General features: G+C 41.6%; 1 protein-coding gene across 6 annotated transcripts in view; it reads left to right on the top strand.

The window, feature by feature from the left end:
- The window catches only part of GRIA4 (glutamate ionotropic receptor AMPA type subunit 4), a 216,759-nt gene that overhangs the window by 147,772 nt on the left and 54,816 nt on the right, over positions 1 to 14,171 (top strand). For all 6 annotated transcript variants that reach the window (XR_014168021.1, XM_081909661.1, XM_081909660.1 and 3 more), the window contains exons 5-9: positions 2,479 to 2,532; positions 4,839 to 4,997; positions 5,576 to 5,743; positions 7,651 to 7,755; positions 12,655 to 12,765. Coding sequence is in view for 5 of the 6 variants with exons in the window: in XM_081909661.1 (XP_081765787.1) it covers positions 2,479 to 2,532; positions 4,839 to 4,997; positions 5,576 to 5,743; positions 7,651 to 7,755; positions 12,655 to 12,765 (597 nt within the window). In the remaining variant the exon portion in view is untranslated. The remainder of the gene's footprint in view (positions 1 to 2,478; positions 2,533 to 4,838; positions 4,998 to 5,575; positions 5,744 to 7,650; positions 7,756 to 12,654; positions 12,766 to 14,171) is intronic.

Genomic DNA, 14,171 nt, shown 5'->3' with positions numbered 1-14,171 from the left:
AAGGATTATTATATTTGATGTTTAAAACAACTGCAGGCTTAGCAGTGGTTCCAACAGCAGTGACTTAAAGGCCTCGTCGTTGTTGTTCACATTTTTTAAAACAAACAAACAAACCCTTCGTTAAAATAGGAATAGAAAGCTGTAATGAAATGTGCATGCACGTATCCAAATATAATAGTCAAAGAGCATATCTAGGATAAAATAGTGATAGCTGAGATTTCAGTTACGTAAATGAGAATTTTGTAAAAAGCCATCTGCCTAAACCCACAGGGAAAAGATCAATCAGGAACCGTGTACAAAAGCATTCTTCCTCAGAGCATCTCCCAACAGGGCATCACCCCACCTGAGAGGAGCTTTGGAGATGTGCATCAGCCCACTGATAGCCAGTGCAACCCACACTTTTACAGGAAACTTGCTGAAATGATACTTGTTAATGCTTTTTCATATGTCCTTTGTATCTCCCCTTTCCCATATAACTAGGTGCTTTCTTTGTAGATGTAACACTCCAGCCTGCCTTTACATTTGGTGGGGTGGCAGGGAGAGTTACTGTCTTCCAGTTATGAATGCCCTGCCAGTTGTATCCTGGCTAGGGCTTCTGCTTTTTATCTTGGAATGAAAACCATCAACAGGCACCTCAATGCTAGCTGCCTCCTTCAATCAACCCGTAAAAACTGTTGTATTGCAAAGTCTTTCTCCAAAGTCTAACTTCAGCGCTACTGCACTGGTACTGAATGTTCGCCTGCACTCAGTGAATCATCTTTTTTTTTTTCTCCCTCAAAGGCTTTTAAAATACTTTGTGAAAGATTTATACTTGCTTCAGGTGCTGCATAGAAATCTCATCTCTTTCCATGTTTATATTGTTGCTGTTCCTGCCGCAATATTGCCACTCTGGTCTCAACCTTCTACTTGTGAAAAGCCCCCGTGCCCCTTACAGATTTATAGCACAATGAGGCACTATTCTTTTTATCTAGGCAGTGGATATGTCACACAGTCATACAGGGGAAGCCTCAGCAACATTGTCATTTGTTATGGGAGGCAGTATGTTTCAAGAGGTGTTTAACTGTCTCTACAAAATGGCAGACTGATGAGCTCTCTGGGGGTAGGTGGAATGCCTGGAATCCCCCTTCTAATGCCTGGATTCAGCACAGATTCAATTGCTGGAATAGGCAGGCCAACCTGGTGATTGCCTGGGAGATGAGCCATTAAGAAAGACAAAGGGAAGGTAATGACCCATTTAGAAAAACCATTAAGAAGGCAAAGTCAGTGCCAGATGGCAGTTTGGTGAAGCCCATCCTCTAGCTCTGAGGTATTCTGGAAAACAAAGAAGAGTTTTGGAAGGAGAGTCTTTAGAATTGGCTGGGAGAAGAGAAAAGAGAAAAGAGGTTGCAGTCTGTAAAAGTCAGCAAGCTGCTGAGAGTGTCAGAGCCATGGCTGAAGTCAGTTTGAATCCAAGGTTGCAGATACAGGAGAAGCAAGACCCTCTTGATGTGATAATGCTGTGAGCCCCTACATCATAGGCTCATGTTGTATATATGTGTAAATAAACCATATATCCTAAAGACACCATAGTCTCGCTGTGCCTTATTTCCAAAAGGAAACCGGAATCCTGAGCTCCTGAAACTCACTGGAACCTCACACCACTCATAGATTGCGGGTGGCATCTAATAGTACTTAAAGGAAAGGGTTGTTCTGTTTTGAGGGCTCTGTATTAGTTTATTACTGTGTTTAAAGGAATGCATACCTTGCCTTTTGACTTATAAGACTCTCAAGGCAGTTTACAAAAAAAAGTTTTTAAAACCAGCAAGTTACACAAAACAGCAGAAAAAAACAGAGCAGCAGAAAAAATTAACCATAGTTAAAGCAGAAGTTAAGATGTAATAAAATAGAAAGGTGCAAAATACTATTTAAAAAATGACCAAAAGTGTCTGCTGGGCAGATGGCAACTCAATGGATGATCCAGATTTGAATTCACATGCCCATGTTTATATGGTTTTGATATGATGGTTTCATCTCATTGATTGGGTGGAATGAGGGAAGTTGATGGCTTGTGCAATAAATTCTCTGGCATATCTTCATCTACAAGGAACTCTGACTTTTTCTATAGATCTGTCTGCTCTGATTTAGAGGAACTTTGACTGATCTTGCTTTAGGACAAACCTGGACATTTTCTGCTATGCTCCTTTGATAGCTTTTTCAACCTGCACTTCTCTAACTGGCTGCAAACTGATCCTGCCTTCGCAAGGCTAGTGAAACAGAGAGTGAAAAACACAGAAATGTGGCAGAAATTTAATTCACATTTGGGATTATTTGAGCTCTTTTCGAACATCTAGGCACTGAAATTGTTAGGTACCTTTGTAATGTTGATGAAGAGGTAAAACAATCTCAACATTATATTACCCAAATTATATGTCATAAGCGATACCCACTGTTTGAAGTAATGCCGTATCCATTGTTCTCTTTCTTTCCTTCTTCCTACAGATTGTGAGTGTTGGAAAGCATGTTAAAAACTATCATTACATCCTTGCAAACCTGGTAAGAACGTTTTTTTAATGAATTAACTTCATGCTTGTCTGGCAAAATCCTTCATGGCCTTATTAAATTGAGATTGTGCAGTCAAAAAGAGTGAGATAGGGATGGCTCATTGGAGATCAAACTATCTCACAGATAGGTTTGCTCCTGGGTTAAAGCAACTGAGGGAGAGTTGATACAGCAAGGCTCCCTCCACTGGCTTGGTGGAAACCGTATGACTACTCACCTACTGGAATTGCCCCCATTAGCACATGGTTGAATCAAAGGTGACTAGCTCATTGTAACAATTAAAGGTAAAGGTAAAGGGACCCCTGACCATTAGGTCCAGTCGTGGCCGACTCTGGGGTTGCGGCGCTCATCTCGCTTTATTGGCCGAGGGAGCCGGCATACAGCTTCTGGGTCATGTGGCCAGCATGACTAAGCCACTTCTGGTGATCCAGAGCAGCGCACGGAAACGCCGTTTACCTTCCCACTGGAGCGGTACCTATTTATCTACTTGCACTTTTACATGCTTTCGAACTGCTAAGCTGGCAGGAGCAGGGACCAAGCAATGGGAGCTCACCCCATCGCGGGGATTCGAACCGCCGACCTTCTGATCGGCAAGTCCTAGGCTCTATGGTTTAACTAATTTAAACCATACGTGTTTAAGTTACGTGTCCCTAATTACGTAACATTATATATTAATTGGTATCTGAATTTGCTTCTTTTCCCTTTCTCTTTGCACTCCCTTTTCTGCTCAAGTTTATCTCTATTTAGGTTGTATGCTATTGTTTTAAATTGTAAATCACTTTGAGTGTATTGGAAGAAAGATGGGGTGCAAATGTAGCAAATACGTACATAAATAAATGTACTCTGGCACAATCAGTAACAGAAAAACAGCATTCCAACCATAACAAGATGACATAAAAGCAAACCACAGCCGTTTCTTCATTCTGCACATGCATACAGAAAAATCATATTCTGCTGCAAAGACTTCCAAGTACTCCAGTTGCAGAAAAAATATTCACTAGGAAAATGCAATTGTTTCCACAGTTATTTATTTCACCCTGGTGGGATTACTCTTAAGTGCAGGCACCAGTAAGTCTTTTGAGCTGAATATCTTGCTATTGACTTTGAACTGGAAGTTACAGGGCAATCCTGGTTAAAATTTAGTTGGAACATGTTTGACTCATCATCTGGAATGGGGACGAGATCTGTAGTACTGTACTGTGCAGTCACAGTAGTTGGTACTGAAGGACTTAGTTTTTGTTGCAATAGATTTCATTCTTAAATACTTGTATTTTGTTTAAAGTATATAGTGGGTTAAAGTATACCTCGGGTTAAGTACTTAATTCATTCCGGAGGTCCGTACTTAACCTGAAACTGTTCTTAACCTGAAGCACCACTTTAGCTAATGGGGCCTCCTGCTGCTGCCGCGCCGCTGGAGCACGATTTCTGTTCTTATCCTGAAGCAAAGTTCTTAACCTGAAGCACTATTTCTGGGTTAGCGGAGTCTGTAACCTGAATGAAGCATATGTAACCTGAAGTGTATGTAACCCGAGGTACCACTGTATTGTAATCACAAGCACTGGGGTTTAGCTGGCAGGTTATGTGAAAAGGATCTAGGCCTAGGGGGTTTAGCTGACGAATAACCAAATATGATCCATTCACTATAAAGACTAATGCAACTCTCATCAAGAGAAATATAATGTCCATATCACAAGAAGTAATGGTGCTAGTGTATTCTGCTTTGCTCAGGCTTTATTTGAAGCACTTTTGGATACTGCAATTCAAGAAGGATACAGTATTGACAAACTAGAACTGACTAGAGTAGGGCAACAAAGACGATGAAGGGCCTGGGGTGCGTGTCCTATGTGGAAAGGCCCAAGGAGCAGCGAGAAGAGAGAATTAAGTGTTTATATGATAGCCACCTTCAAATATTTGAAAGGCTGTCACATGGAGCAAACTGATGTACCTGAAGCTGTAGTTCCAAACAACAAGAAAAAATGATTAATAATAAGCATGTGGGAGAACTTAATGACACCATGAACCATTCAGCCATGGAACAAACTGCTTCAGAAGGTGATTCATTGGATGTTTTAAGTGAAAGCTGGATGGCCACATATCAGAGATGCTACAGTAGTAAGTTTCCTGCATTTGCAGGGATTGGACATTGACTTTTGGGGTCACAACCAATTCTATGATTCTAATTTAAGTCCTTGTTCATGTGTTTTATATATATATAAAACGTGATTTAATTTGTGGCTGTTTATGTACTTAAAGTGTGTAGAGAATTTTCAATTTGTGTTGCGTTAATTGATTTTTTGCAGGGATTCAAGGATATTTCTTTGGACAGATTTATGCATGGAGGAGCCAATGTCACAGGGTTTCAGCTGGTGGATTTTAATACGCCTATGGTTGCTAAACTCATGCAACGGTGGAAGAAACTGGACCAGAGAGAATACCCAGGGTCAGAGACTCCTCCTAAGGTACTTGTCTGCAACATATCTAAAATGACTGCTCAAATAGGTTAACTTAAACTATGCATACTTGCCATACCTTTAAAAAAAAATCACTGCAGCTATTGTCAATGCTAACCATCTCCTGGCATGGTGTTAAAATAATTTGGGTCGATCTTTGCAGGGTTCAGTTCAGGGATATCCAACGTGGTGCCCTCTAGTTTTTGTTGGCTTGCCATTCCTATCGTCCCTGTCCATCAGTCATGCTGGCTGGGCTGATGGGAGTTGTAGTCCTCCTGCAGCATCTGGAAGGCACCAAATTGACTCCCTTTGGGGAGTCAAGCAGTAAATTAAAAACCTTTTGCTCTATTAAAAAGGTGCCCCAGTTATTATTAGCAACCGCAGCAACTATTGCTATTTGAAATAAAGTTATTTAAGAATAAGAGTTGCTTTTGGGCACAAACTCTAGTCCACAAAACCATTCTACTCAGCTTCAACCTCCATTAGAGAAAGAGAAAAGTTGTTCATAGATATATTCTTAATGTTGAACCAGTTTCCTTACCAAACAAAACTGTTAAGACTGATGCCCAATCTCTACATTTTCTTAGTATACCTCTGCTCTTACCTACGATGGAGTGCTTGTGATGGCCGAGACGTTCCGTAACCTTCGAAGGCAAAAAATTGACATTTCTAGAAGGGGGAACGCAGGGGATTGTCTTGCAAACCCGGCTGCACCGTGGAGCCAAGGGATTGACATGGAGAGAACGTTGAAACAGGTGTGGTTCTTGCAAAGACTTAAACCCAGATGCTTTTTTTGAAGTCATTGTATGGATATTGGGAAACATCATAAACCTCTAAAGCGACTAGCAGTTGATGCATTATTGTGATTGTTTCCTTTTTGTTTATTTCAGATGGGCAGCTCTAAGCTACTGTAACTGGCTCAGGGTTTTAAATATTTGGGCAGAATGGAAAGCCTGCTTACATTTCCTTTTCCAACGTTTTTGGTGAAAGAATATGAACCAATGATTCAAACCCCCGCAATTCACATCACACTCATAAAACAAAACTTTTTTAAAAAAAATGTCTTAAGAGCTGTTTGAACTTTTGCAGTACTGCACACCAAACATATTTCTGTCACCTCAAAAGGCGTTTGGGTTTGTTAGCTCAGTGTAACTTGCAAAAAGAAAGGTATCTTTCACTTTCCTTATGTCATTTAAAAGGAAATATTTTCCCCTGATGTCAGGGCTCTGCATTCATGATGAAAAAAAGAAGGCTTAACATTTTCAAATTTTTAAGAGAGCCAGAGTGATGTAGTGGATAAGAGCGGTGGACTCATAATCTGGTGAACCAGGTTCGCTTCCCCGCTCCTCCACATGCAGCTGCTGGGTGACCTTGGGCTAGTCACACTTCTCTGAAGTCTCTCAGCCTCACTCACCTCACAGAGTGTTTGCTGTGGGGAAGGAAGGGCAAGGAGATTGTTAGCCGCTTTGAGACTCCTTAAGGGGAGTGAAAGGTGGGATATCAAATCCAAACTCCTCCTCCTCCTCCTCCTCCTCCTCTTCTTATTCTTCAAATCTCTATCAAGATAAATTAGCCTCTCTTTTCACGGAGGGGCAGTTGCAGTAGAGCAGAGGAAATAAACCCTTTGCATCTTGGGGGATACAGTTCCTCACAGGTAACATTTCTGGGACCACACACCTGTGGCAGGTATAGGCAGATGCTGCTCTTACCCTTTGTGCAAGAGGCAACATTCTAGGTTTCTACACATACAAAACAGAACTGTGCATCCAGGCATACAAGAAGTATTATTGCAGATCAAAGACACATACCAGACAGGCAAAAGCACTTGGTGGTGTGGAGCATGGCTGGTGAGGGAAGTGGTCTGGGGAGATTCCTGAGGACCAGATAGCCAGGAGGACCACATTTGTTCCCTGGGCCTAAGGCTCCCCTCCTGTGGATTAGAGGAAGGACCAAGAGGGCAAGGGAACCTACAGTGAATTTTTAAACCATTTGCAAACGCAAATGAGCATACTATAGAGACACTGAAAAGAAGTCGCTGCAGGCAGCTCTCTGCCTATGCACACATGGTAAGAATTTATTGCAATTTGGGTAACAATGAAAATGCAGGACAAAGGAAGATTACCACTTGAAAGGTATACATTTACCTTTTCGGAAAGCTACTAACTACATCAGGCTTCTTTCAAATGTTCCGCAGAAAGGGCATAGCTGTAGCAATATTTGTCTTTATTTAAAGTGAGGGGAAGCAAGGGGAGTCTCAGGGTTTTTAAGAATTCCTAAGCGATGTGATGGATGCGGTGCTTAAGCACATGATGGCAGGCAGAAACATGAACCTTATTTCAAGTTCTTCCCTATCGCGGGGCTGGAGAACCTTTCTCATCCCAAGGGCCACATTTCCTCCTGGGAAATCTCCAAGGGGCCACATGCCAGTGGTGCCCATTCCTGGACCAGAAAAGCCTGCCCAATGTGGCCACATTGAACTGGCAGCTTCTACACTGGATTCTGTAGCATCCTGTATGTGACGTTTCCTTTGAGGTTGACCTAGAAGCTGCAGCTGGTGTGCAATGTTGCAGTGAGGTTACACAACGGAGTGTCCTATCGCACACATGAAGGCACTGCAAAACATCCATGCTTTTTACCAACTTGATTTATTTCCTGTCTCAAGGTCCGAATACAAGGACTCACGGGAAATGTCCAGTTTGACCACTATGGCCGCCGAGTCAACTATTCAATGGATGTGTTTGAACTGAAGAGCAATGGCCCTCGCAAGGTATGTGCCAATCCAGTCTTCCAAGCCGTTCTCCGCTTTTTAGTTCATTCATGATTTTCAACCTGTGGCATGGTAACCAAGCCCATTGATTGGTTGGATCCAGCCTAGTCATGCTCAGAGTAGGCCCCAGTGGGACTTATTCATTTCAATAAAGCATGACTAAGTCTGAATCCAACCTGAGGATCCAATCTTCTGATTGCCATGGGGATCTTCTGTTTTCATCTTGCTTTTTGCAACAATTGTTTTTTCACAAGCATGATAACTTAGAGGTGCAAAGAAACAGAAAGGAAGGTAGAAAGCTTAAAGAGTCCAAGGTCAGACAACCACTTTGCAGTGATATGCTTGCTGCAGGCCCAAAATATAATCACCTGAAAAAGTGTGTTAGAGTATTTCAAGGAACTAGTTCCCTCCTCCCCCCCCCCCATCAGGCAGAGTTTTGGGGGGAAAGAACCTTGCAATAGCAGTAAGACGAGTTTCTTTTCTGCTTCCATTTGTAATTCAGTCTGTCAGGTTGGATTTCTGAGGGAAGAAGCATGCTATTACTGCCTGCCTGTGCTCAAGGGATAATATGTTTATGAGTCGAATTCACATTCTTGTTCAGTTCTATGCAATGTTGCTTTTTATTATATCAACACTAAGGGTAGCTGCATACAACTCAGCAACACTTCCCAGCAGATCTTGCCCCTAAGAAGTCTTGCTCCCAGCAGGTCTTGCTCCTCTCCCTCTGCATTGCTCTAAGTCTCCATCCCTGGTTGTTGCCCAAGCAGTCTCAAACTACTCCTGCTCCCCTCTGGTCACTGTTCTGTTGCCCTCATTATCATGAGTGTTCTTGGGGGCCAGCGGTAATGGGAGCTAATCACAGTAGGAGAGGGCAGGAGTGTAGGAAGGGGGGTGGGGAGGGCCGTCTGCTCCAGGTTCCATCATGGAGGGGTGTGATAAATTATCAAGGTACAATTACTGCCCTACTAGGGCGGTTGATAAAAAACTTCTTTTTTGAAAATGCCTGCTCCAGAGGTCTTATCTTGCTACACTAGAGATTATATAGCTATATATGAAATTTCCTCCTCCACGAAAATAGCTGTTTACTTGGCCGTTTTCCTGTGTCGTGAAGGCGGAAATTTCAATTTCCCAACCCTAACCCTGCGGAAAGCCATCTAATTAGACTTTAATTTGATTTTGACATGTTTTAAGGAGGTAATTTAATTATTGTTATGTATCTGATGTTAGCCACCCTGAGTCCGACTTTGGCCAGGGAGTTTGGGATAGAAATAAAAGTTGTTTATTATTATTATTATTATTATTATTATTATTATTATTATTATTACTTATTATTATTCCTTTGTAAGAAACTATGAAATACAGTCATACCTCGGGTTGAATGCGGTTCGGGTTGAGCGTGTTCAAGTTGCGCTCCACGGCAACCCAGAAGTAACAGAGTGCATTACTTCTGGGTTTCGCCGCTTGCACATGCACATGCACAGACGCTCAAAATGATGTCACGCGCATGTTCAGAAGTGGCGAAAAGCGACGCGTGCGTGTGCAGATGTGTCATCGCTAGTTACGTTGCTTCTAGATGCAAACAGGGCTCTGGAACAGATCCCGTTCGTATCTAGAGGTACCACTGTAGTGTAAAACCATTTTTGCAGGCAAAAAAAAAAAAATCAATGAGGGGGGGGGGGTTGACAATAAATTTTCTGCACCGGGTACCACCCGACCTTCCTACACCTCTGGGAGAGGGAGATGCCCATGATTCTTCAGCAAGCTCTTCGCCTCCCTCATTTGCTTCAGCCTCAAATTCTGAACTGCTCCCGGCCACCGGCTCTCCCTGCTCACTAAACCCTGTTGCTCCTTCAGCATTAAGCCCCTCCTCCCAATCTTCTCCCTCTGACTGCTCCTCAGAGTTCCACCACCAACCCCCTGGCTCTGAGCCTTCCTTCTCCGGGGTTTCCCATGTAGGTTCCCCAGCTAGTGTCTCCCACCACTCCTCTTCACCCAGCCAGTCCCTGACACCTGCCTTCTTGCCTTTACCCCAGTCTGGCAGCAACTTCAACAACTACCTTATACTGTGTCATTTATTTCCAATACTTTCTACTCTGACTAGCAGTAGGTCTTTGGAGTTCTTGTCTGAGATCTTTCCCCGGGCAGCTAATATCCTTTTAACTGGATATGCTGGAGATTGAACCCTCCTGGATGCAGTGCATATTCTCTACTGCAGAGCGATAGCCTATCCTCTCATTTTTTTATAAGCTGCAGATCCCTGCTGCCCCCAGCAAAGGAAGAGTGCAAATTAACGTCTACAACTACATAGTTGCGAGTCTACTGAGATTTCATTTCCACAAGTAGGCCGGACGTGTAAAACAAAAGAGGAGAACATTTTCCCCCATTTTTATTTTCCATCCCATGTTGGAAATAGATGTTAACTAAAGCTAAAATCCCCTTAGTCTTCAAATCAATATCCTGAAAGGATTAGCCCCCGTTGATTTGCAGACGTGGCTTGGATTTAAGTTCCTGTGAACAGCTCTCCACTGTAGTGCAGAAGGGCAACTCAGAAACCAAGCTATAGTTTTATTTTATTTGATAGCATGTCAGGTGTGGTCAAAGTTCTAAATACTGCTTATTTCAATGAACTTCTTTCTTATTTTGATTCAATGCCGCTGAGTTATGTCTAGATGTATCCTTTGCCACACATTCTTTTCCATGTTTCCTCTCTATAAGCCATGATACCCAAAGTCTTGGGAAGCTTTGCCTGTCCATGGTTTTATTGTATTGTCCTCACTCACTTTTCTTTCTACACATTTTATTCTTAGCTATTCATTGAAATGTACTTGGATGCTCTGTTCTTGCTGCTTAAAGTACAAAATGTGAATGATACTTATCTGGATAGTACGGCTCAGTAATTAAGGAAGAAAAATTCTTCCAGTTCCTGTGAAAACCAGCCTTCTTTTCAGTGGTCATAGACTCTGTGGAAGGTACCAAGTGCAGGAGCCAGTCATCATCATCTCACACGTATCTAGAATTTGTTACTTCCAAAGGCACAGTATTTCATTTGCTGCACCAATGTTCTGATCAAGGACAAGTCATCATGTAATGTAATGTACACAAGCAATGTAATAGGTTTTCACTTCTATTGCCAATGTGCATCCCTGCTTCCTATGTTTTGTGTTTTGTGTTTTGTGCTTTGTGATTTATGATTCGTTCAGCAATATCAATTCATGCCATTCTGTTCACCAGAACAGAAAAGGGCAGGGAGAGAGAGAAAAAGCAAACCTTTTTCTTCACCTGTTTTACTTGAGTGTCTATGAAAGAAACATTCCCTTAATGTGCCACTACTCAAAGTCACAAATGCATTTGTGTGATTAAATTATGAACCCGAGTTGTCATTTGCAGGATTTAACATTATTGTTTCATTGGCACATGTCCCCCCAACTCACTCAAGCTTCTGTTGGACCATAGATATTGCTTTCAAACTGCACTTGCAACATTTCCCGGGGAAAAAACTAGCAAGGAATAGGGCTAGCTATGGGAATGCTAAGCATACCGTGAGTCTTGTCTCTATAGATAGGGGAGATGAATAGCGGACAAGAATCTCAGAGAATATAAACGTCCCACTTGGCTCACATCAACTCCCCATGACTCAGGTCAGTGTGTTCCAAGAAGTTGTATTTGCTTCTGATGATCAAACAACAATTGTTTCTGCAAATCACTTCCTCCAAAGAAAAATAATATAGCATAGAAGCAGGAGACTTGCAGTTTCTCAGTTCACTGAAGGGAACAGGTGAGCTTCAATTCCTCAGTTGCTTCCACATTGCTCTGCACATTTGAGTAGACCTTAAAAGGAAGATGGTTTTGGGATTTCTCTGGTAATCACTTCCTCTATACCAATTCCTCTCTCTCTCTCTTGTCTACTGACTTCATTTCCTATTGCCAACTTTTGGGTCACAAGCCAGAAGCATGCATGAACCAAAGCAAATGTAGGTCGACTTGCTTGCTTTCTATTTTAACCTTTGTTACACTTTCTATCTCTTTGATAATTAATTGCTAGATCAACCATATATATGATTGCTGTGAAACAATGGCCTTCAAATGGCTGGTTGGAAATCCACTTCTGGATCTCTGCCTGACCTCTAGTGGGTCACAATAGCAGGACTATCACCATACAAATATTTGATTAAAAAAAACCACAGTAAAACTGAGTCTCCAGTGGACTAAATGTGAGTCCTGGGTCTGAAAACCTTGAAGACTACAGCTCTGGCATAAGTCCCTCTGTGCTCTTTGTGAAAAATTTCCATGTAAGTGCATACAGTACTGGAAGGAGTGAATCCCATTAAAATCAGATACTTTCTTCTGGGAAAACAAACATGCATACAGTGGGCTTCCCATTTGTTCAATTCTGTTTCTTTTTATCATAAACTGAATGTACATTTGATAAGTCATAACTTTGGTGTGTGAGCGCTGGCCTGAGAGGTCTATGACTTACAAGTGAAGTGATAAATGGCATATTGATAATTGTTATTTTCCACCATAATCCTGACCATTGGTATAAAATGATCCATACTTCTTGCTAACTTAATAAATAGCCTTAGCTCTTTACACAGATCTTCCTAGGGCTCATCCAGACTTTTGTGCCACAATTTCCAGGTAAAATGTGGACTTTCCTGGGGAAAACGCCGTGACATAACACTGATCAGACACATGGTTTAAAGGCCGGAATTGTTCCTAGAAAATCAACACAAAAGGAAGCCTGGATGAGCCCCTAGTCAATACTGTCCCCCCAAATGGAACATCTGGTTATGTATAATCAATAAATCACATCATCCCAAAACAAGGGGAACATAGTGCTCAAATCATATCATCCACATATATGCATGCAAACTTAATTTTTGCATTTATGTGTTTCAGATTGGTTACTGGAATGATATGGATAAATTAGTTTTGATTCAGCATGAGCCTACATTGGGAAATGACACGTCAGCTCTTGAGAACAGAACAGTAATCGTAACCACAATTATGGTAAGTTTTTAAAAGAAAGGAAGAAAGTGGAGGCCTGTAAGCCATATATTTACCTGATTTCCCACAAAGTAAATATCAGAGTGGGCAAGTTAACAGAGGAGTGGCAGAAAAAAGATCTTAAAATAACAATTTTAATATATTTTTAAAAGTCCTCTTTGATCAAAACAAATTATTGCTGTATTTAAAATGTTTCAGTTACATAGTATACTATATACAAAAAATGAAAAGTTCTGAATTGAGAAAAAAGCTACCTTTCAGTAAGGTAGAGCTCTCTTTTTTGCAATGCTTTCTGTTTTGTTTTTAAAGGGGGGAAACATAGAGGAATACATGTATCTGGTGGATGTTTGTTACGCATTGCAATTTGCAAGAAATGCAGGTTCCCTGACTCTTATAGCAAATAAGTACATTTTTGCTAGTTAGTTCGTTTTAGAACAATTTACTCAATTTTCTTTACGTGTGCAAAATGGAAACATGCGTAATTTTTGAAAGCATGTCTTCGAACAGAAGCTGATTCTTAGACACCGGTTCTGTAGTCCTTTTTACCATGTCAAGAACAAAACCCGCAGCAGCCACAATACATCCAAAGCTAAGCGCTTTTAAGTACCATTGATTTTGATGCATATGTACATGTTTAGAAGAGCAGTTCTTAGCTCGCACAGAAGGCAGATGAGGCTCCTTTGGATGCTATGGGGCCCACTCCCCACTGTGCAATATGGTGGCAGAAAGTTTCACCAGCGGACCTGGAAACAGGGCATCCCAGGGGCATGTTGAGAGTGTCAGAGAAGACCCTGGATCCACCATAAACAAAGCTTCTTCTTTCCCTTGACACAGACCACAACAGGCCAAGACATTTCACCAACCCTAGATATGGCACATTTTCTCTGCCACTCTTGTCATTTGAAGGGATTTTTTTTAAGGTGGGGAGGAATGGAAAAAGCTGGCCGGGGGGGGTCACCTTTCTCCCAGCCTAAAATGACCTGGCATGGTTTAGAAAGTGACTCCTCCTCTCCCATAAACTGCTGTGTCCTTCTCACCAAATAATCAGTGGGATATTAAAAAAGTGTTGGACTTTGGATGGATTATGGCCAGTATGTTTTATATTATTATTTGTTACACTTAACATGAATTTTCACATTTTAAAAGTTCCAAGGAAATAAAAAAAAATGTAACCATTTCAGCAATAAAAAGGGTATCTATAGGTCTCAGAATTGGTTCTTCCGAAAGAAGCTGTACCTCTTGAAGGGAATAGCTAACCTATTTTTGTTTCTTCCAAAGTCAGGTGTGCCCTTTAAATTTGATGTGTGTCAAAGCAGACTGGCAAAGGATGACCTTTACCTGAATAGTCTTAATTCCCCCCCAAAAAAACTTGGTTTGTACTGCCCTTTTCACATATCTCATTAGAAAAG

The sequence above is a fragment of the Podarcis melisellensis genome (assembly GCF_964234715.1).
Source record: "Podarcis melisellensis genome assembly, chromosome: 4".
NCBI lineage: Eukaryota > Metazoa > Chordata > Lepidosauria > Squamata > Lacertidae > Podarcis > Podarcis melisellensis.
The sequence above is the reverse complement of the archived record's forward strand: the minus strand, read 5'-3'. Positions and strand labels throughout refer to the sequence as shown.